At 35.9% G+C, this 25671-nt stretch overlaps 2 protein-coding genes across 2 annotated transcripts in view; one reads left to right on the top strand and one right to left on the bottom strand.

The window, feature by feature from the left end:
• Positions 1-25671, top strand: part of LOC149408981 (E3 SUMO-protein ligase ZBED1-like) — a 52624-nt gene that overhangs the window by 12582 nt on the left and 14371 nt on the right. The window lies entirely within an intron of this gene.
• On the bottom strand, positions 7096-9234 carry LOC149408982 (uncharacterized). The gene is made up of 2 exons (XM_089650276.1): positions 8913-9234; positions 7096-8580 (listed from the first exon to the last, which is right to left on the bottom strand). The coding sequence occupies exons 1-2, from the start codon at positions 9043-9045 to the stop codon at positions 7355-7357; spliced, it is 1359 nt and encodes a 452-aa protein (XP_089506402.1). The 5' UTR covers positions 9046-9234; the 3' UTR covers positions 7096-7354.

The following is a 25671-nucleotide window of genomic DNA, read 5'->3' as shown; positions in this document are numbered from 1 at the left end:
CCGTCAAGGACTCAGACATTATTGTTCCCACATCTCCGTTGGTTCCACTGCATTTATGGAATATCAAGTACGATGGCACTACTTGCATTAGGAAGTTTCTTGAACGTGTTGAAGAACTCGCCCTGTCTCGCTCTGTAAGTAAGCACAATCTTTTTTTAGGCGCGTTTGAACTTTTTGATGGGATTGCCCTTGATTGGCTGAGGGTCAATCGCTCCCTTTTCGAATCCTGGGATGACCTTGTGGTAGGCCTCAAGGAGGAATATGAAATTCTCGATTATGACCGTAGACTCCTTGCACAGTTGAGGTCAACTTTGCAAGCACCTAATGATTCACTTGGCACATCACTAATGTTCTCATACTAAATAAAAGATTAAACAAGAAATTGCCTGATGTAGAAATTTTGGAAATTCTCCAGTGCAATATGCTTCCCAGATATATTCAGAAACTTGCATTAAACTCCATTCCGGACATAACTACCCTAAAAAGATTGGGCAAACTAATTGAATTGGCAGACAGTCGTTCTGACCAGAGGAAAGGTTCAAAGTCCCCTCAAACCCCTTCAACTGCCAGCGTAAAGGCGCCACCAAATACAAATGCTCCTTCTAAACCTAATTCTTTCAGGCATGTGAATTCTTCTCATAAAAACATGTCTTTCAAACCTTATAACGTGAATTCCAGGGAGGAGATTCATTGCTTCCGCTGTGGATGTCCAGGCGTTAAGACTCCTGACTGCACTTGCGTTAGGTCAAAAAACGCGAGAGCCGGACGTTAGCTGTGCCGCTGGCGGAAGACGTCTCCACCAGTATCACTGCTCTCGATCCGGCGTGGCAAGAATGGCTTTCGGTAGTCAGGAATTTCTACAGAAATTTAGGAGCATCAGGTTACGGAGGGAAGGCTGACAGGGACGGCCGCTATAAAAGTCATCCAGGTATTATTATTATTATTATTATTCGTATCCTTTTCTACGCTCGGAACTGTTTTTTCTGGCCTGTTGGACTCAGGCTCACATGTTTCCATTCTCGGTAATAATTTTCATTTAAAACTTTTAAAACTTGGTGCCAAGTTGGCTAAGCTCAATAATTCATTTTCTTTAACTTCTGCGACGGGTCATTCCGTTTGCTGTAACTTGAAAATCTCGCTTCCTATAACATGTAATAATGTTGTTAAAGAGTTTATTTTTGTTGTCATGCCAGATATAAAGACGGATGTTATTCTCGGTATTGATTTTTGGAAATCTTTTAACATTTGTCCGGATATTTCTAAGCTTATGAATACGAAGGTAGTAAAATCTGCTCCTCGGGTTACTTCTGAAGTCAGAGGTATTGTGGACAAACATCACTTATCCAAATATCAACAAAATTTACTTGATAATGTAGTTAAAGATTATATTTCAATTTCTGGGGACAAACTTGGTCGTACGCATTTAGAGGAACATGTCATAGACACTGGTAATAGTATACCTGTAAAACAGCGTTACTATCCGATTTCACCTCACCTGCTCCCGGTTGTACACAAGGAACTTGATAGAATGTTGGAGATGGGCGTCGTTGAACCGAGCAGTAGTGCTTGGAACAGTCCCGTCTTACTTGTACCAAAGAAAAATGGCACGTACCGCCTTTGCTTGGATTCCAGACGAATTAATTCGATCTCTAAGAGGGACGCATTTCCGTTACCATACATTTCAAATATTTTAGACAGCTTGGGGGGAGCTCGTTTTCTATCCACTATTGATCTAAAAGATGCTTTTTATCAAATTCCACTAGAACGTAGTTCAAGGGAAAAAACGGCTTTTACTATTCCTAAAAGGGGTCTCTTTCAATTTACTTCTATGCCTTTCGGTCTTCATGGAGCCAGCTCGAGAATGATGCGGCTCATGTCTAAAATCTTTGGCCCAGAATTTGATGGTAAAGTTTTCTTTTATTTGGACGATATTATTGTAATTTCCAGTACTTTTGAAGAGCATTTAGCATTACTTAAACTTGTAAAACGTAAACTGTTCGAGGCGGGTCTCACGATTAACATTGAAAAGTCGGTATTCTGTAGAGAATCGCTTAAATATCTCGGTTATGTCATAGATAGTAATGGTCTGAGAACTGACCCAGACAAAGTTAAGGCTGTGGTTGATTTTCCGGTACCTACCTCACAAAAGAGTCTGAGACGTTTCATCGGTATTATATCATGGTACAAGCGTTTTATTTTAAATTTTTCTATTATTGCTGCTCCGTTACACAACTTAACCAAAAAAGAGTTCATTGGTAAAAAATTTTCTTGGAATAATCAAGCGCAGGCGGCGTTCTCTAAATTAAAGGAAACTCTTGTCGCGGCTCCGGTTTTAGCATGCCCAGATTTTAATAAACCGTTTACTATTTCTTGTGATGCATCAAACGAAGGTTTAGGCGCAGTACTCTCTCAATTAGATGATCAAAACAGGGAACACCCTATTTCCTTCATTAGTAGATCGTTATCGGCTCAGGAAAGGAACCACTCTACTACTGAGAAAGAACTTAATGCGTTAATTTTTGCTTTGGAGAAATTCAGGGGTTACATTGAAGGGTCACCCATCCCTGTAAAAGTAATTACGGATCATTATAGTCTGAAGTGGCTAGTAAACTTAAAATCACCTTCTGGAAGATTAGCTCGGTGGGCTGTCAGATTGCAGCAATTTAACTTTATTATTGAACACAGGAAAGGGAAGGAAAATGTTGTGCCAGATGCTTTATCTCGCGATCCTTTAGTTATTTCATCTATTGTTCAATCTCCCATTATTAGTACTGATCGGTGGTACAATAAAATGTGTCGTGACGTTTTAGCTAAACCTGAGCTATTTTCTAAGTGGAAACTTGTAGAGGGAGTTTTATATAAGCATGTGCAGAGTATGGAAGCCCTGCATAAGCCTAATGATTGGAAGGAAGTTGTTCCTAAGGATCAAAGACAAGAGTTGATTGCGTTACATCACGTACCTCCTACATCTGCCCATTTTGGGATTATGAAAACTCTGAATAGGATTTGTTTGAAATTTTACTGGCCTAGAATGTCTTCAGACGTAAGGAAATTTGTATCTAAATGTCACACTTGTTTAGGACAGAAAAGTTCAAATCAGGCTGCACCCGGTCTTATGGGAGATCCTAAGTTGGTCCAGCGTCCTTGGCAGGTTATCTCGACAGATTTATTGGGACCTCTTCCCAGCTCCTACAAGAAAGGTTATAAATATCTATTAGTTGTCGCTGATTTCTTCACTAAATTTACAAAAAATTTTCCGCTGAGAAGTGCGAATGGGAAAAATGTCTCTGCTATTATAGAGGATGAAATTTTCCTAAAATTTGGCGTTCCGGATTGCATCATCGCAGACAATGGTCCCCAATACATTTCAAAAGAATTGAAACATTTAGTTGACAGATATCATGTACGTCACATGTTTTTTAACTGTAGATATCATCCACAGAATAATCCTGTAGAGAGAATTAACAGAGTTTTAGTTACAGCCTTAAGTTCGTACGTGGGAACGGATCATCGAACTTGGGCAAATCATTTACCTGAAATAGAGCTTGCTATTAACACTGCTGTACACGAGGTAACGGGTTACACCCCTTTCTTTTTAAATTTTGGCAGGGAAGCCATTATTTCAGGCAAAGATTACAAATCACCTGATTTTTCTTCGGAAGATTTAACATTCTCGAAACGTGACACATGGGCTCAAGACGTTTCTGAGCTAAATGACATTTTCTGCCAAGTTAGGACGTGTTTACGTCAATCTTACGAACGGAATAAGGTTCACTATGACCTTCGTAGAAGGAATGTGGAATTCAAAGTTGGTGACATTGTTTGGAGACGCTCTTTCGTGTTGTCCGATGCTTCTAAGCATTTCTCCGCTAAACTTGCTCCAAAATTTTTAAGAAGCAAAATTATTGATAAGGTCTCGGCCGTCGTTTACAAACTGGCAGATATGAAGGGAAAGCCTATTGGAACATTCCATATTAAAGATTTAATTAGGGCAGAAAATTAATTGTTTTTATTATTATTTACAAAGGGAAAAAGTGAACGGGTTTCTGGTACCTACACTGATCACGTGGGTATAGGAAACTTATTTCCTTTTTGATACCTGGTTGATTGGGAGTAATGGTTTTCTTTCCCTGAAGAATTCCATTCCTCTTTTTCAACCTGCTTTGTATGTTACTATGTCATCATTTCTAATGATTATTATCTATTGTTATTGTGTTTTGTCTGAAAATTGTCATACACATCTATTTCTCTTAAGAGGATCCGCTCTCATCGTTATGATTATTGTTTACCGCTGTTTTTCTCAGTATCATTGATTAAGATGTGCTTATTTTGCGCTCGACCTTACTTATTAAGTTGTCATGTCTTGTTGAGTGACCTTATCATAAGCTCATGAGCTTCGTGCTTTTGTTTTCATACATTAGCATACCAGCTCTTCTGTTGTGTTGGAGTATGTTGAAGGAAATATACTTCTATCTTGATGCTGTCACCTCAGCACTTATTTTGAAGAGTTATTGTGGCATTATAATGGCTTAGGCTCTTTAGCACATGATAGCCCTCATCAGGCTTACAATTAAGATATTTTTGTTGATTTTTTTATGAAAATTTCAATATCAATAGTCGGTAAGCCATTATCACTTTCACAGGTTTATGGTGGTTGGTTCTGTAATGGGTTTTATATTTTACATATTTAATTGTAGTGCATGTTTTAACATTTTCTTCGTAATTTGATTCCTTCCCTGCTTTTCCAGAGCTCGGAAAAGTATGGAACGAATCATGTGTTTCGTCAATTTTCTACGGTATTCTTCAGTCATTCACTGGTTCGCTCTGTGACGGAAGAATATGTGCTTGAAAATAAAATAATTATGATTAGATTAATTTTTATATAATTGCTCTATAAACTCTAGATTTTTATTCAATATTTTTTAACAAGAAAATTTATTGATTTTCTATCTAAAATTTATTTCTACACTACTGCCATCTATTGTCAAGTAGTGCAAAACTTTTAATTACCATTGCTTTTGGTTTGATTATTAGCTTCATTCACTTGTATGGTTATACACTATTTAGCTGTTATCTTCGATATTACGGTAAATTCTTCTTCTTTAAGAAAATTTTCCTTTGAATATTAATTGCTTTTGTCATCATGACGTTTTACTATTATATTTTTTTGGGCCTTGGAATTTATTTTTCATTGTTGGTTACCTCGCCTATGTACAACTGTCACTTTTAATACAAAACAGTTTGTTAGAGTTTTTATTCAGGTTTTCAACTTGAGCATCACCTTTTTCAATTAGTAAATATATTATAATTCTTGCTTGTAAGGTGTGCACCTTCTTTCCTTGAAAAGGGCTTGCTATTTTAATAAATTTTAGCTTCTTTAATCAATGACCAGTTCGGGTAGGCTAGACATCCAACATTCTCACGAAGACTTCTTCTGCTTCCGCTCATCCTACTACATAATGAGCTCATCAGGATCATCTGGATTGCTCTGCTTCTTCTTCATCTCCGTGCTGTGCTACTGAACAAGTCAATCATCATCTTCCCTCAACGTACTACATGATGCGCTCATCAGGATCATCTGGATTGCTTTGCTTCTTCTTCATTTCCGTGCTGGTGCGACTGAAGTATCACTTATCATCTTAGTATGCTGTCCGTCTTTGCTGTCCTTCTCTGGCAACTTCTGAAACTGATATGGACGGGCCCTGTTTGGACAACTTGGAGCCTGAGGTGCTCCACCACATAGACGTCGGAAACTCATGTCGTCATTTTTGAAGCCCCTTGCTGCCCTCCGTTACGCAACTACTGATTTCTACTGCAGGAGTGGTTTCAAGGCCTGTTGGCCACGAGGTGTCAGGCGAACCTCAGACTTATAGGCATAAGTCTTTTGGCTGAGGGGGCATTGTAGCAGTTCTTTACTACCCGCTACATTTCAAGATGATTCGGAGTGTGTAAACACTGGACTCCGACAAGAGGAGAGGAGACGGCAACTCGAGCGCGCCCGAGCGGCCAGTACCATTACGGCTCCCGCCGGCTATAGACGCAATCCCGGAAGACGTAGCGAACGCGACAAACGACATTGGACGAACTTCCGAGACATCGATCTTTTGGGGAACAATGATGCAACATATTATAATTCGTCTTGCTGGTCATTGCTTTCTCATCTAAATTTAACGTCATGTAAAATGATGTTTGGCGCCCTCTACTCTTTATAACAGGTCAGAATACTTTTGTCACACACACGCACGTTTCATGTTACTTATTCTTAATTCACTTTTCTAGTCACACCATTTAACATTGCTACCTATTATTAAAAAGTCCGATGCGGAAGGCCTTCGGTCCGACGCACACGCCCTAGGATTAAATTCAATCATGAATATTTTGAGATCTCTTGTTTGCTCTGGTTTTGTACGCTGTAGAAATAAATAATATGTTGTAATTCATAACTCTTTTTATTACTACTTCTTTTATCATCATGTTACCCATTGAGGGATTAAATCCCATCATAATGGCAACGTGCCCCTTAACCTTGAAATCTGGTTATACTATATCTGTACATTTATATTGAATGTTTTGTTACCCAATAAAAAAATATTTTAAGCATTTATGTTATAACGTGTTTCTTTCCACCACCATTTTCAATATGCATTTCATTATAGGTAAAGACTTCCATTATAGGGGTCGATGTATAAAATGTTTAAGACTTATAAAAGAAAATATACGCTACGTTAACGATATGTAGACAAATCACATCCTGATTGTTTCATTTTTAATTAAATGTATTCATGTCATAACTATGAATATGTTGAATGTGAGGTGTAATCGGATAAACTGTTTTTAATTGAACTGTTAGCAAATAAATTAAGCTGCAAAAAAAACATTCATCAGCTCAAATGTAAACAGAGACGGCAGTGGCTCAAATGTCATACTAAAACCACAGATAAATTATAGATAGATAGATAGATGGATGCTTTGGAACAACCAGTTTTTATTACAAATATTTAAGGCTAATCAAACTTAAAAACGTATTCCAATAAATTGGGTCCACATACAATGATAAAGATTTTTCATTTAATAATCAAAAATAACATAGGTACAGCTCGACATTTAAGTGTAGAAAACAAATGATGGCGCTGCAATCGTTTTCTAGGTTTTAAATGGCAACACCAAGATGGCTCATAGGACAATGAATGTATGTTAAAAAAAAAACACTTCAGCCAAAATGCATATTTCATAACGTATTTGTATTTTCAAAAATTTTGCACAAAAAACTGTAATTTAAATGGAAGTAAAATAAAACAAAACAAGTCTTAAGTGGGCGTTTATTTCGCTATAAAAACGTAGGTACAAAAGGTATTTAAAAATCTGAGTCTATTAATTCAACACCTGACATGTAATTATTATCTTCGTCCTCATGCGATTCTTCTTCTTCCGTATCTTCATCTTCATCTAAACGTATTATCAGTTCATCGATATCATCATACAGAGTACTGCCTCGTGCATAATATTCTGCCTCAATTTTCATCACGTGTTTGCAACAATTTTTCCAATCATCAGCACTTATGCTATTAAAAGCATTTTCTGTCAGCTCTTTTATATTGACCGTGTTTCCAATATTCTGAGATGCAACTTTTCGTTTGACCTGTGCCCAAATTAGCTCAATCGGGTTAAGGTCGCAGTGGTAAGGGGGAAGCCTTACAACCGTGTGACCATGCTCTCCTAATACTTCATCAATATCATATACAGGCTCTGGCTTATGCATTTTAACCAGAGCCAACAATGATGGTTTCCTTAATGAATTGTCAAAAACAATGTTGTTATGTAATAACCATGCTTTTATGTCATTAACTCTCGTTGAGGTTGTTGGTGCCTTGTTTCTCACAACACTGTGATAAGGCGCATTATCCATGACAATAATGGAGGGCTCTGCTATATTGGGTATGAGCTTCTCAACAACCCACTTTTTAAAATTATGTGCATTCATTTCAGAATGGTAATCCTCTTTTTTGTTTGTTCCACTAAAAATTAATAGGGCATTAGGGACAAAACCCATTTCACTTCCAGCGTGAACAATGATCCAGCGCTTACCTTTTAAAATATCGTGTTGAACTCCTGTCACATCCATAGATTGCCAGCATTTCTTTAGCTTGTAGGATGAATGGATATAACTTTCATCCAAGTAAATAATATTTTTTTGCAGTTCTTCAGGTAAATTTCGGTTATCCATGATAATTTTTAAGTAATGCTCTCTTTTCGCCGCAATATTTGTTTTTTCAATAAGAGCACTTCTGTTTGTTTTGCACTTTTTATAAACAAAGCCGATGGAATGCAAAATTCTTCTTAAATATTCCCGGCTACCATCAAATCCAATGTCTTCTTTGAGTACAGTTAGTAATGTTCTTAAAGTTGGGACTTCTTTTCGCACTATGTAAAAAAAATGAATTTTTTGTCGAATGGCACAAATATCAAAATCATCCAACTCTTTTTTAGGGCGTCCTATTTTCCGTTTTCCCGGTGTTTCAAATTTTCCGTCTGCCTTTTCCCCTTCCTTGACGATTCGTCTTACCGTTGATTCAGATTTTCCTGTGTGTGAAAAACATCATTAAAATTAGTATTATAGAAAAAAATTATAGTTAAAAAAACACATACTAGATAATATTCATTTAGAAAGAAAGAAAGAAAGATAAAATTAAGAAAAAAGTTACTTTTCTATGAGTTTAAAGAAGTTGCAAATTTTTTTTTTAATTGAGTTATTCCCTTTTTCCTGTGGCCTCATATGAACTGTCAAAAGGAAATGTCAAATTCGGATTGTTAAGCATAACCTCAAATCAGATTGTAACGGTTATAATCGCTCGAAAATTGGCATAAATCTTCTAATACTAATGAAATTTATTAAAAAAAACTATACTACGTACCAGTCATTTCTGCAGTTCGTTTGTAAACATCTTCTAAATTAGATAGGAGCATCTTCGCGCGATATTCGGCTAGGCAGCGTTGAAAAACGCTGTATATAACTTCTCTTGCACCACTACGTATCGGTTTGTTCATTATAATTAAATTCAAACAATATACAGGCAAACAATGAAAAAATAATTATTAAATGAGCGGATCATACACGGATTTAAGACAGTAAATCGGAGCAACATGACCATAACATGACAGACATACGAAACGTCATAGACAAAGCAACTAATTCGGTGTTGCCATAGTAATGAAAAATTTAGTTCCAATTTAATACATTTCTAGACATGCTGGATTCACTGTAATGCTTCATTCACATTCTGATTTTTTTTAAAAGGAATAATTTTTTTGCGTTATAAATATTAAGTAGGTTGAAGTAACGATTTTTTTTTATTAAAGGTTTTTGCATTTCGCGATTAATAATAATCATTTAATTTAGGGTGGCGGTCATGAGAACCGTCGCCCCGGGAGCCATTCATACATAGCATGATCCCTTTATTTTTTTAACCAGTAGGTAACATATTTCGTTTTGCATATATATATTTTTTTTAATTAAATTAATGATAATTCTTATAAAGCCATTTCTGCGAAAAATTAGCTCGGTGACGCTGTAATCTACCAGGAGCATAGACGTTTGGGAAAGTAATTTACTATTAAAAACGGTTTATTCAATTGTTTTTGTTTTTTTAAATAAACTTTTTTCAGTTAAAAGTTTTTAAATATGGGTACTGTCGCCCCGTAGTGAAAAAATGATCAGTATATTTCTTTCTTTAATTTTGTAGTCCCACACTCTTCGTCTCATCTACACCCAAACATCAAATGGCTTAGTACATTTACCCATTAGTTGCCTGCAACGGGCGAAAAGCTCATTTTAGGCACATACATTCAAACATACATATATTTGAATAAATTTGTGGGCACACACTCAATGCTTCATGCACATGCAAACATACATATTACATTTATAAACATTTTTGCTCACACTCAGCTTCACTCTTAATACGCAATATTTCACTTTCAAATAAATGGATTTAGCTTTATTAATTCAAAACATGATTTATTATTCGGGGGAGACGGAAAAATACGCACTTTTAATTTTAATTTCGTTCATAGTCAATTACGCGATACAAAATATTTCATAGACACTGCTGCCAACCAAAAAAAATTAAGTATTGCCATATAAAATAAATAATATCATCGTGTATAATTAATCCATATTAATACGTAAGTCAATGTAACAATTATAACAAATAATCAACATATAATTAAATTAAATAACCCGAATAACAACCAAATAGAATAAAATGTGATGTAGTTTAGGTGAGGTTAGCTTAGAACATGAAAAATAGGTATTTGAATCAAATCACAAACCAGTCTATACAAACCTAGCGTAGCCCACAAACTACTTGAAAACTGGGATATAACTCTTAAGGGGACGCGAGCAGGCGTTATTAAAGGGGCAATTTTTTGTTACAGAAAATAGGTATTAGAATTAAATCACAAACCAGTCTATACAAACCTAGCGTAGCCCACATACTATTTGAAAACTGGGATGTAACTCTTAAGGGGACGCGAGCAGGCGTTATTTAAGGGGAAATTTACATTACTTAAAAATCTGCAGTCCCACACCCTCGCCTCATCTACATTCAAATACTACACCGCGCGATTAATTTTTACCAATCAGTTGCCTGCAACGGGCAAAAAGCTAGTACATATAGTAATACGCAGTTTCTTTGTTTTATTTGGTCGCTTAAAATTAGGCGAAACTCGACCACTCGCACCTAAAGTCGCATAGGACACTAGGTTCGTTTTCGTGTGCTTGAAAAAAGTTGCCTTTCATTTGTTTCAGGCTTCAAGCGAAAGTAGACCGAGACGCCTCTCTGCGGGAAAAGAATTCAAGTTCAATTCAGCGTGCCAAAACGTGAACAGGATTCAACCAGCTTTTTTAGAAACTCGGCCGGATTCGTACGGCGGGAAAATTAGCGGAACTCTGTCGGCGGGAACTGGAAGCGTTCGAGGCGCGCCATACTAAAGTACCGAGGTTCACACTCCCGCCGCCAGGACTGCCCCACTATGGCAAAAAAACGATTTGCGTCAGAGCTTCCAAATCTGGGAATTTTTGTTTCTCGGCCGAATTTTTCAGAAATCACGAGTGTTGCCACGCGCGCGGTTTCGAAACGGCCAAATTTTGGTGCATTTTCGCAACGTTTCGTTTTCATCGATCGGGATGATCTGCAAAACATTTTCTCCTTCACCGTTTATGTTTTTATTCAACATCGAACGCACCCCGAACGCGAAATCATAAAAAAAAATTTCTTGCGCCTTTTTGCTCGAAAATTTTGCGTTTTTCGCATTACTGGAACGTAAATTAAAAACACGATTGATTTTTATCGAGCGTCAGGTCTGAATTGATCAGGTATCGTTGATTTTGTTTTTTAAAATTTTACGAAAGATGTTTTGAAATTTCCCGATTTTTAGGGTAATAGGTTTAATTTATGTCTAAATGTTTTTTTTTGCATAGTGGTATCATTATATAACGACGCCAAGTCAAATGCCTGAAACCATGTGACGATGTGACGGATGTGAATGTGACGCCATCTTGACAGTTCATATTGTTGTTTTGAGTTGTTTGATATGTGAAATGTCTGAAGGTAAAGTTATCAAGCCGTGTTGTGTGAAGGGATGTACTGACAGACAATCGACTCGACATAAATATCCAAAACACGGAAGCTTTGAGGAGCGCAGGTTCGGCGAATGGGCCTGTAGAATCGAATTCGTATCTTAACCTATATTCGTTTGTGGCTGCCATTTCTCCATCAGAAACAAAAAGCCGAATGGATCACTTCGAAGTTCCGCACTGCCGACTTTAAATCTTCCCGGCATTGGTAGTTATCCGGATTTACGACAGTATCGGACCCGTTGTGACGAAAATACAGGTGCAAATCATGTTCCGCCAGGACCCTACATTACAGGACCGTGTGATGTCACCAAAGACCATATTATTACGTCTTGCGAGATATGAATCCTTCTTCCAAAAGGACTAAGGAAGATTATGAAGGTAAACATCTGTTCTATGTTACTTGGAAATATTCGAAAATGTCTTCATCCATTATGCAGATCTTTTTTCATTCCTTTCCTCGATCTAAAAGATAATTTTTTTTCAGATTCAAGTGTTCCTGTAGGACCCAGCGGTAGTAATTCAGTCGCCACACGAAAAAACGATGCTCCCTTGTGTAAGAATATTTATAGTTTCTTGTTTGATAATCATTATTGTTTCTGTCATATTAGTGAAATAAAATAAAAATACTTCACATGTAACAAAGTTTTTCATTTTTCTGATAAACAGAGAAATGTTAACATTCAACACTGTCGTAGAAAAGCACAATAATTGTTTGAAAATGTTTTTCCTTTTAAAGTAAAGGAATTCAAATTTCTAGTAATTTGAAGCTATTTTTACGACGGCCTTGGGACGACAGATTTTCAACTTACAAAGCGCCGTCCTGAGAAAATGTGCCGTAAGGAAAGATACCTTATAGCTCATTTTTGCAGGACCGCACTTTGTGAGTTGGAACCTTGTCGTCCTGAGAGAATTTGTTAACATCTGTTGTTGTATCATTTCAATATGACTATTTCCGAATCTCGCATTGAGTTTAAGCTGAAGAACTGTCCCGAAGATGCCATTTCTTCAGTGAAATTTGCCCCCAAATCAAACCAATTTCTTTTGGTGTCTTCATGGGACTGCACTGTTCGACTGTACGACATCTCCACGAATGTTGAAAGACATAAATACACCCACGATCTACCCGTACTGGATGTTTGTTTTCGGGTATGTTTAAATTTTTTATTTCTTGGTTACAATTTCGGTTAGGGACGCATTTGATCTGCTCTTTGAAGCCTACACGTTCTCTTTGCAATACAAATAATTTTTTTATGATCTTATGCCGACGCTGATCTTAAGCCGACGCTGTCCGAAACGTCGGCTAAAGAAGGAGTTAGCGCAACACGGCATAACACCCCAAAAACAAACAACAAAAATGCTTTTGGCCGTGAGAATCTAAAAACTTACCTTACATAAATACATTTTAATTTAGCTCACTGATCTAGCTGAGCAAACCTATTTACCTATGTCAAGCTACCGATTGAAATGCCCTAGTGAGATGTGCAGAGTATGCTTTTTATGTAAAACACTGTTTTTTGAATGAAATAAATAAAATAAAATAACAGATTTTGGAAATAAGTAAAAATCAAACAACGTTTTAATTTCATTAAAGTGTATTTATTTTTTTTAAATCTGATTCGATATAAGTATTTTGAGTTTGAACTTGTTTTACTTTTTAAAGTTTAAACAGAATATAAAAATAGTTAAAATGCTTTTGGGAATCTATTTAATCTGAAACTAAATTTTCCTAATGATAAAAATCAACAGTTCCCTCAAATAGTGACAAATTTAGGTTTGCGTTATCATCAAATGATAAGTTCAAGTCACATTGTATGTATTTAACCCTGCGAATAAATTTAAAATGGGAAGATTAGTCTTAAATAGATTAAATTTACTGGTTTAAATAGATATGAAACGACAATACCTAATCTAAAATTTACCTGTAAACAATGTTTTGGGTTGAAACTCCAGCCTGATTTACACCTTGAGGACTTCCGTCGACTATTTGAATTTTTAATGAATTTATTGTTATGACTCTGGAGCAAGCTACATACAATTGCCCATGCGTAAAGACGGGTTCTGGTAAATAAACACCAATCTGATTAAAAGTTTGACCCTGCGATTTAAATTGTCATTTCATAAGCAAGACTTTTTCGTTAATTTTACGTGCATCTACATTTTTGGGACACAGTATCGCTCTGTCACTGAATAAATTTGAATCGCTACAGAATGAGAATGTCCGTAAAGTGCGCTAATAACATCTTGGCAAATCGTACTTGACGGTAAAACTATTTCATGATGGTACGCAACTTTGAGGAGTTGGTAATGTTCCATTCCATGATTAAAACGTCTATTCTGTATTATTTGTAGGTTGTTTAAATATGTAAGCTCCCGATTTGCGAACCGAGCCAGGAAGGAAACGGCGTTTCGAGCCATTTGCGGTTGTTTCTTTCCTTTCCTATAAATCGAAGTTCAGCTCGTGTACATAGCATGAGGCTTTCTAAACGGCACAACTCTGATAAAAATGGAGAAGCAAAGAATGTGTTTCAACACTTTTGCTTTTTGCCCGAAAGTAATGGGTAAAAATGTGGTGCGTGGTGTAATGTTTGAATGTGAATGAAGCAAGATGTTTGTGCCAAATTTCATATTTACGATTTGATGTTCGAATGTAAATAAAGTGAATGCTTTCATTTAAATCAAATAGCTGTAGGTACCTGACCGACCCCCCTATGGTGGTCTGTGAACAAATTTTAAATGAACAAATTGGCCGTCCAATTAAAAACCTTGATCGTTTCCGATTTAAGTAGATATATTAACTGGCAAGCTAGTTATGTAATTAGTTCCATAATTATACCATTCATGGATGATTAGTAACTTTAAAATATCAAAGCGTTGAAGTGTCATCATTTTCATCACGCCTTTGGAAAGACATAGAGAGGATTGTGAAATTAGTTCCAGTTCAAAGTAACGCCGGCTGAAGTTCATTCATTCTCGAGGACTTGAAAACGCAGAGAGTAGAGAAAGGTTTTGACATCCTGCAAACGAAAAAAATTATGCATATTGTTAATTCATTTATTAATATATAGTATTTTAATGTTTTTAACTTGGTACAACAAAAAAATCTGCAATAAGAGACAAATGATCAGAAGAATTGTGCAAAATTTACAGAATCGGCGTTAATGGCGATTGTCAAAGTTTCAAATGTAATATCAAATAGCGGGCCAGAACTAATTACATACATTTTGTAATAGATATTACTTGTACCCTATGTTTAAACATATATATTTAAACATAGGGGTTTATTAGCCATCTACGAACACAGTGCACGATCTTGAGATATGTTATTTGAATATTATAATTAAAGAGTCGCCTCATGTTTTCTTGTCTCAAGTGTTTAGCGTTTTAACTTTTGTATGATAATTTGACGCTCAACATGAATTTTATAGCTATGAATTTTAAATATTACAATGGCGTCCAACGCGTCTTGTATTTTAATCTTATTGCATTGTGTTGACTTTCAAATGTTACAATGATAGTCAATAATTGAAACGCCTGATGTAACTTACTATCTAATAGAATTATGCAAACAAACTTTGTAACTTTAAGGTCCGCTTCGTGTCACTAATAAATATTATAATGGCATTACCAAAACCCAGCTTAACTCAAAACACCAGTTTTTGTAGTTGGGCCCCTGTGATTATAAGCTCCGAACCGAACCAGAAAAGGAACGCAACAACTGCAAACGGCGTTTCGAGCCATTTGCGGTTGTTTCGTTCCTTTCCTATAAATAGCATGAGGCTTTCTAAACGGCACAACTCTGATAATTAAATACATATGCTTGCGTGTAGATGTAGCGGACTGCGTGTCAACACTTTTTCCTTTTGCCCAAAACTAACGGGTTAAAATGTGGTGTGTTATGAAATGTTTGAATGTGAATGAAGCAAGATGTTTGTGCCAAATTTCATATTTACTATTTGATGTTGTTCGAATGCAATATTATGAACATGATACTATTCACCTGAAAGTGCCAGAATTCTGCACTGTCCTTTGTTCAGAATGTCGAGTCAAAGCGCTGAACGTCAATTGGAAAACGCAGACAGCAGAATACGTTTCTAAATCCTGCAAATTACATTAGATAACAGTTAGCCATTATATTAATATATATGTAACGTTATATTCATTTTCAACTCGGTACAGCAAAAAGATAAAGAAACGTCATAATAGAAAAAGTTATGTCATACTGAAACTGAAAACTGGCGCACGTAAAGATCAAAGGAACCGTTGTGTCTGCGAATATATCCGGCATGATTGTAGGCAAAAAATGAACGCTTTCTCTTTTATCATTTCACGTGACTTTCTTGTAAAACATTATCTGATAATTCCCAACCATCATACTTGTGCCATTGTATACCTGTTCAAGAAACGCTTAAAGCCGGCTGACAACTTTAATTTCAAACTTATATTTTTAGATATTTCTGAAGTTCCACGACGCCCGGTGGAGATTTCCTCCATTGTCAATTGCAATAAGCAGACAGTAGAGATGTTTCAATAGATGAAAGATAGGCTTTTATTTACGTTATAATAATAGTATGAACATGATAATATTCACCTTGAGAAAGTGCATTGAGGATTCTGCGCTGTCCTTTGTTCAGAACGTCGAGTCAAAGCGTTGCACGGTCATCACGACTTGACGATATTTCTGAAGCAACGCCAGTAACGTATGTAAGTAACGTAACGCCGGCTGTCATTACTCGGCTTTCTCGAATACTGAAAAACGCAGACTGCAAAGACGTTTTCAAAACCCTGCAAATGACATTTTAATAACAGTTAGGCATTTTGTATCATTTTATTAATATATATTGCAAAATTTACAGACTCGGCGATAATGGCAATTGTCAAAGTTTTAAAATGTATGTCAAATAGCAGCCAGAACAAACTACACGTAATATGCAGTCGTCTTATGTCATAATACTAATAATCATTTATAACACTGCCGCTAAAACATTCTGAAAAGTTCCCAATTATCATACGTGTACATACCTGTCCAAGAAACGCTCCCAAAAACCATCGATGAAATCGCCTAGGTGTATTTTTAACCGAATTTGGAAAAGCGTAGACGCCATTTTTTTAGATTTTAAAATCCACTTGAACACAACGTCCCGTGAAAGTATCCATTAAAGTATCCATACAGTAGAATCCTGCAAATAACGAATGTAATAACATTAAAATATAATTTAGAATATCATTAAGAAAGGGACGCTAGTTTTCTTTTTAATGAATCTACTATATTTCATTTCGTTTCCCCAAATAGTGATGGGTTTTGACAAATTTAATGATTAGTTCAAGTCACACTGTATGTATTTTACCACGTGAAGAAATCAATAGATTAAAAAGAATGTGTTTCAACACTTTTGCTTTTTGCCCGAAAGTAATGCGAGAGGCATCTGCCTAATTTTATAATTAAATACATATGCTTGCGTGTAAATGAAGCGGACTGCGTGTCAAAACGTTGCTTTTACCCCGAAACTAACGGGTAAAAATGTGGTGTGTTATGAAATGTTTGAATGTGAATGAAGCAAGATGTTTGTGCCAAATTTCATATTTACGATTTGATGTTCGAATGTAAATAAAGTGAATGCTTTCATTTAAATCAAATAGCTGTAGGTACCTGACCGACCCCCCTATGGTGGTCTGTGAACAAATTTTAAATGAACAAATTGGCCGTCCAATTAAAAACCTTGATCGTTTCCGATTCAAGTAGATATATTAACTGGCAAGCTAGTTATGTAATTAGTTCCATAATTATACCATTCATGGATGATTAGTAACTTTAAAATATCAAAGCGTTGAAGTGTCATCATTTTCATCACGCCTTTGGAAAGACATAGAGAGGATTGTGAAATTAGTTCCAGTTCAAAGTAACGCCGGCTGAAGTTCATTCATTCTCGAGGACTTAAAAACGCAGACGGTAGAGAAGTTTTGACATCCTGCAAACGACAAAAATTATGCATATGGTTAATTCATTCATTAATATATAGTATTTTAATGTTATATTCATTTTGAACTTGGTACAACAAAAAAATCTGCAATAAGAGACAAATGATCAGAAGAATTGTGCAAAATTTACAGAATCGGCGTTAATGGCGATTGTCAAAGTTTCAAATGTAATATCAAATAGCGGGCCAGAACTAATTACATACATTTTGTAATAGATATTACTTGTACCCTATGTTTAAACATATATATTTAAACATAGGGGTTTATTAGCCATCTACGAACACAGTGCACGATCTTGAGATATGTTATTTGAATATTATAATTAAAGAGTCGCCTCATGTTTTCTTGTCTCGAGTGTTAATAGCGTTTTAACTTTTGTATGATAATACAATTTGACGCTCAACATGAATTTTATAGCTATGAATTTTAAATATTACAATGGCGTCCAACGCGTCTTGTATTTTAATCTTATTGCATTGTGTTGACTTTCAAATGTTACAATGATGCAACTTACTATCTAATAGAATTATGCAAACAAACTTTGTAACTTTAAGGTCCGCTTCGTGTCACTAATAAATATTATAATGGCATTACCAAAACCCAGCTTAACTCAAAACACCAGTTTTTGTAGTTGGGCCCCTGTGATTATAAGCTCCGAACCGAACCAGAAAAGGAACGCAACAACTGCAAACGGCGTTTCGAGCCATTTGCGGTTGTTTCGTTCCTTTCCTATAAATAGCATGAGGCTTTCTAAACGGCACAACTCTGATAATTAAATACATATGCTTGCGTGTAAATGAAGCGGACTGCGTGTCAAAACGTTGCTTTTTCCCCGAAACTAATGGGTAAAAATGTGGTGTGTTATGAAATATTTGAATGTGAATAAAGCAAGATGTTATAGTTATGTCATACTGAAAACTGGCGCACGTAAAGATTAAAGGAACCGTTGTGTCTGCGAATATATCCGGCATGATTCTAGGCAAAAAATGAACGCTTTCTCTTTTATTATTGGTGGATATGCAATAAGCAGACAGTAGAGATGTTTCAATAGATGAAAGTTAGGCTTTTATTTACGTTATAATAATGACATTAATTAATTAATTATAACATGATAATATTCACCTTGAGAAGATGCCAGAATTCTGCGCTGTCCTTTGTTCAGAAGTCAAAGCGTTGCACTGTCATCACGGCTTATATTTCGACAGCTTAGACGTTTTAGAACCCTACAAATGACATTTTATACAGTTGAGCATTTTGTATAATTTATCAATATATATTGCAAACTTTACAGACTCGGCGATAATGGCAATTGTCAAACTATCACACGTCTGCCATTTTACATACCTGTCCAAGAAACGCCATCAATAACCATCGATGAAACCGCCTAGGTGTATTTTTAACCGAAGATCAACACGCAACGCCCCGTGAAGGTGTCCATTGAATAGCATACAGTGGAGATGTTTCTAAATCCTGTAATGACATTTGATAAGAGTTAGCTATTTGAATAATCATTTATCAATATATATTGTAACGTTATATTCATTTTCAACTCGGTACAGCAAAAAAATAACATTAAATAAGGATATTTACCTGACGAAAAAGGAAAAAAATTAATCCAACCACCATTTTGTTTCGTAACGTTATGAATACATATTTCTTAAAGAATCCCATGATGCAACTTGATCCGAGTCGCCAAAGACACGCGGAACTTCGTAAAGAATAACATTCACTGATATCGTATACATTTCAGCGGACTTGATAATATTTAAAACACAAACCGATACTGGGTTTTTAGATAGCGGTCCGCCATTTGCCAATATACCGCATTTCCGGGTAGGTGGAACGTAGCCTCTCTTTCTGTTTCACGGGTCTTATGCTAGAGAGAGTGAGAGATCAAACCACGACGGCTTTTCATTGGTCGGGCTGTAGCGACGTCATCAAAAACCAAAAAAAGTATCGGAGTTATACCCCCCTGGATACTAGCAGATACTAGAAGTGGATAGTGGATACTAGTGACCTAGTGACTAGATACAGTAGATACCGGGTGCGCCTGTTCTCACATTGCCGGAGGATTGGGGGCGGAGCTACGAAATCCGAACTTCACTTCATATCTGCCCGGCAAATTTAAACCTGTGACAATGAGAACTTGGCTTTCTTGGTTGGTTGTTATTTCTCCATAAGACTGCATAACAATTACATCGAAGAAGGCACTTTGTCATAAAAATACAAGTAGTGCATTCAAGTTTAAATGATAAATAATAAATAAATAATAATAATACTTGGATGACTTGTATAGCGCCGTTTTTGTGCAAAAACACCTCAAGGGCGCATCTTAAGAGTTACTAGTGAAGTAGGCCTATCGTAAAGGAATATCAGGATAAGTCACGGATTAAACACAAATTTCTTCTACTTTGTGATTTTATTCGGAAAACCTAGAATAAATAAGATTAAATAACAATTGTGAGGTCAGGCTTCTGGCAGAAAGCTTAAATAATACAAACATAACCTTCAAATATCAATACAAACTACCAGAGCTAGGTAAGTTGGAGGTTAGTAATAAAAAGTACAATAACCTATCCTTGTAATGGTTTCGTAACCAGGAAGTAGAAGGTTAGGTTAGGTTAAAAAAAATGGAATACAAATAAGTTAATGTTGGCCAAAAGGGCAGGGCTAGACGCTGCACGCTCTGTGATTGTAGTAGGGTAGGGCTACATACCTTTTCTACCATAACTGGTTCTGGTTGAGAATGAAAACCCTGAAGCCTTCAACTCAGTATTGAATGCAGCGTTTCGTTTCTTTCAACTCAAAATCTCCCTCATACTTGAGAGATTTTCGAACGTCAAACCACAGTCAAACTTCAAGACTTCAAACAAATTATTCAAAATCAAGTTGATTGTTGCCAGCCTTCGTGTACACTCGGCAAACTTCGTAGTTCCGAGCCGCTTTGAGCATTCGTGTTCACTCGGCAAACTTCGTAGCTCCGCCCCCAATCCTCCGGCAATGTGAGAACAGGCGCACCCCGTAGATACCGGGAGTCGCTATATGCACAGCGACTAATCGACAAGGGGCGTGGCCAACATATCCGAGCATACCCGAAGTGAAGTGTTTCGGCGCTTTATTTGAAATTGGTTCTCCGCTCAGATTTTTTTTGTGACGTCACGGCCGAGCATTTCCGAATATTGCCGAGCAGCCGATAGCTAATTTTCATCTTTAGTTTCATACAATTCTTGCACCGTGATTTCATTTGGTTAGATTACATTACTATATGGCCAATATCATAAAGTCGATTCCAAAGCCTCAATAAAGACTGTTTGGTATGGCAACCACATTCTAATTCCTGCAAATATAATTCATTTTGGACAATAAAAGACTTGTGGTAGGCCCTATGTTCAACTTTTGTACAGATTCGTACTAGGCCTATAATATATATACTCAAAGTATCTAATCTTTTTACATTACAAAACAGTACACCTATGGGAAAGTAAAACTAGCATTATTTGGAGTCTATGTGAAAATTTGGATGCCATATAGTATGTTGAAGGATAAGTGAGCAATGAAGGAAGTTGGGCAATTCATTGATTCATATACTTAGAAAAATTTAGCATTATAGACCAAAATCAATATGGCTTTCAAAAGAAAAAAGCACAGAGAATTTATTACAGGATTTTTCAAATTATATTAACTCTTAAACCCTACCACTCTGGGAATGTAATTATTCCTACCACGGGGTACTGAAGTACCCCACGTAAAAAAAAAAAAAATAGAAGTTTTTGATATTTCTTTAAATATTATTTTTATTATGGCAAAGTAATATGAAAAGACAATAAAATTTATCAATAAAAACTAATAGACATATTTGCCTTTACATGAAGGACTGATTTTGTAAAGATGGTCAGCACAAATATGGCGGCGACAAGTGTTACAGACAGATCAAGATTTTATGTCCTATGTGCGCGGACAAAAGCAGCAGCGACCAGGTTTGGGATTATCAGGGACCGGCCTATGGTCTTCAATATAAATATTCAAGACTGCACGTATAGTTTCTCAGAAATCCCGGGGTAAACTTGGCCTTTGTAATTTTGCTCTCATATGAGGCTTTATGAGTGCCATTGTCAAACTCTTAGAAATTCACGCCGCTTGGTGATTTTCTCCTTATCAATTTTAGTTGACAGCTTGAATAAGACCCAAGAGTTGACATCAACAGCATTTAGCAACCCGTAGAAGAGATACATGGGCCACCTTTTGGTCTTCCTGGACGTCGAGTACTTCTTACAAAGTTGGTTGAACACATCCACTCCGCATTTGGTTTTACTATAGAAATGTATTATTTCTGGAAGGTACACTTCATTATCCTTGTCAGGGATGTCATGCATGGTGGACAGCATGATTACAATTTTATTTTTAGCTGACTTCAGAGGACAATACGATAAAAGTGTGAGAGGTCCGTCGTAGGCAAACCTTGATGTGCATTTCTCTCGATTTTTAGTGTCCAAGAAAACCGGAGGAATTTATCGTTTATTTTTCATTACAGTTCCAACTAATGTTATCCCTTTTTCCAGTAATTTCTTGGCTGTGGGTATAGACGTGAACCAATTGTTAATTGTCATATCTCATTACACTGCATACACTGTCATTACATTCATAACACATTATTAATCCATGAATGTCTCGTTATTGGGCGAAGGCCCTCCCTATCAACACTGTTACCTAACCATTATCACAAAATAAAGTAAATCATAAATAATGTGTAAACTTACCAGAGAGATGTCGAAAAACAACTTCAGTAATTAAAGTATAACTCGAAGGAAGAATTAACACTATTCCTACCACGGGGTACTGGGGTACCCCGGAACACCTGTGGACGGGACTGCACTTGCCGGGCGGTCACGGCTTTCTGACGTACTTACGCGCCAATTATCGAGAGTAGATTAGCTAGAGCGATTTTTGTAACAGTGCAATATTGTTAAAATTGTTGATATTTTAAACACCAGGGGGGTACTCCAGTACCCCAGGTAGGGTTTAAGAGTTAATAATGAATTAAACCATAAAAGACATGTTTTAGTACTATTTATAGATAACTCCAAAGCGTTTGATACAATTGACCCACAGAAATTATTAAAAATCTTAGAAGCAATTGGAATTAGAGGTAACCTACTTAATTTTTTTTTAAATTATTTATTTAATAGACATATCTGTGTAAATATATTAGAAAAAATGAGCTGGAGGAAAAAAATCTATGCTGTAGTCCCGCAGGGGTCGATTTTGGGTCCAACCCTTTATATTATATTTGTATCAATAATGAAAAAAATATTTAAATATGTAAGACACTTTGTATATGCTGACGACACTGCTCTTGTCATATCCGATGAACAATTATCCATTGCGATTAAATATATGCAACATGAGTTTACGTCCCTGATAAAATGGTCACATGACGCAGGTCTAATCATTAATACCAAGAAAACTAAATTGATGTACATACGGTCTCCACATGCTTCATTTCAGATCATGCCTAAAATAATTTCACATAACTTTATATGTATTCATCAAAACATTTTACAGCCCTGTATGTGTGAAAGTATTGAACTGGTAAATGAATACGTTTATTTGGGGGTGACTGTTGATTGTCATTTCAAATGGGATACACAAATAAACAAAACTTGCAAGCGGCTGAGAGCGATAGTGGGTAGGATATACAAACTGAAATGTTTCGTTCCGGTGAATATTTAAAAAATTATTTACCTATCACTCGCAGAATCAACTTTACGGTATGGTTTAACTACTTGGGGTCACTCTTGTAAAACTAATTTAAACCACCTGCAATCAGTACAAAATTCTATGGTTAAGTTATTAGCTCAAAAACATATTTTTTCACAGAGACGAAACATATCATTGTTGTATCGGAATTTAACAATATTACCGGTGCAGGCCTTATTATGGTACAAAATATTGATTCAACATATATCTGAGTCTGATTATAAAAAGAAAGTGGATAATGAATATAATACAAGGTTTACAAAGAATGAAGGAATGCTTGTTCCAAAATATAATAATAAATACGGAGGGCGAACCCTAGAATTTAACGTGCCAAAAATGCTTAACATGTTACCCATTAATATAAAAAATTGCGATTCTACAAATAGATTGAGATATATGCTGAAACAATGGTTACTAAATAGAGATAGTTTATATTAATTTAGGTGTGTTAATTGTATAGTTATAGTAATAATATTATGTGTGTATGTATGTAATTGATCATTAACATCCTGTTGACAAACTGCTTTATTGCAGTTTAACGGGATTGTAGCTTGAAAACCAATAAAAAAAAATTAAAAAAATTTGATATTATTTTATTAATGGAAAATAATACATTACACCACACAAAGGAAATATAAACATTGAGGGAACAAACCCCTTTAAAAACATGACAGATAAATCCTGAATTGAGCCGATCAGGTTCTGCCCCATCCTGAAATTTATGTTTAATAAATTGCTCCAACAATAGAGACACATCTCGTACTGAGGAAACTCCAGTTTCAACAAGCCTGTTGATCTCCTGTATCAGGTCAGGATGAATTTCTTGGGTCATCTTGGCCGCGTCTCTGCTGTGGTTGTGGCTCGCTTCTCCGATTGCCAAGACGTAATAACGTAGCACACATTTAGGTGGGCTGGTGGATTGAAGGGCTGCCTTCACTTGTTTCAGAATCTGAAAACAAGCCACAATGTTTTACTATAAATAAAAATAACAGAACCCTACAAAAACAGTAATTGAATGTATCGCCCGAATAACGTTGCAAACAACAAAAACAAGATTTTTCAGAAACAAGAAAAAACGTTTTTTAAATGATTTTTTATTAGAAAACATCCAATTTTTAAAATAAGTTTTATATTACTTAGACATAAACAAGGGTACATGTGAAAAAATATTTTAAAAAACCATTAAAATAAAGGAAATAATCGACATAAAACAAAAAAAAATGTGGAATAACGTTGCTTAAGCTGCCACTTGCAACGTTTTTCCACTGTAGTGCATACATTTACTGAGCCGGTAGGTTTTCATAAAAGCTTCTGTTGATTTCTGGTAAGTATTTGACAAAGCTGACAGCTTTGTCTTTTCGATACATTTTCGGGTACTATTCTTCGTTTTGGCTCCAGCATTTCAATACAGCTTTGCAAAAAAAGGCTCTGCTCATTTTATGTTTTAGTGTAAAAAAGGTCAAAAAGTTCCTTTTTTTTATGCAACGTCATAGTTTTACAATCTGGGTATCGACATTTACACATAAAGTCCTGTAAAAAAACAGTTAAATCAATATTATCAACAACAGTAAGACGTCAAAAAAAAACATGTCAATAAGAAATAAATAAAAACATATTGAATAACTTGACAATGGACAAGGAATTGTTTATCTCTCAGATAGAAATATGTCAGTGTTGAAAATATATAATATAATGAAGTGGATACTTTGTTTAAAAATATTAATATTTGATAATGTAAATAATAAACAAAGTACTTAAGAAATTTGTACTAAAAAACCAAACAAAACTTATTTACACAAGAAATATAAGTGTAACGTTATTCCACTAACCTGTGTTGGGGGCGATTTGCCGCTAACCGCTTTGCCTTTACGACTTGTATAAGGTTTACCCGAATTTCTTAATGCCTTCTGTTTATTATCCTTCCAGTTTTCAGAAGAAATTTTACGTTTTTTCCCTTTATTCATATTATTTAAAATACGCGGAGACACCGAAACTACCTGCTGTACAGACGGCATGTCGGCTCGCGCAACGTTATTCCACTGAGCAGGGAGTCGCTATATGCACAGCGACTAGTCGACAGGGGCGTGGCCAACATATCCGAGCATACCCGAGTGTGTTCCGACAGTGAAACGAAACGTCAGATATCATCAGAAATGGCGTCTTTGTGTGCCGGTTTATACCGTCTTTTAGAAGTTTCGTTAAGTAATTTCAAAAAGAATTCAGAGACGGGTGTTATCAGTGGATACATTGACAATGAAGTAAATTATGAAGCATGCCTGTGTTTTGTGAACGCGTTGGGG

Source organism: Hesperophylax consimilis, unplaced genomic scaffold (assembly GCF_061612785.1).
Source record: "Hesperophylax consimilis isolate HC1 unplaced genomic scaffold, BYU_Hcon_1.0 scaffold_40, whole genome shotgun sequence".
In the NCBI taxonomy this organism is placed as follows: Eukaryota; Metazoa; Arthropoda; class Insecta; order Trichoptera; family Limnephilidae; genus Hesperophylax; species Hesperophylax consimilis.
The sequence above is the reverse complement of the archived record's forward strand: the minus strand, read 5'-3'. Positions and strand labels throughout refer to the sequence as shown.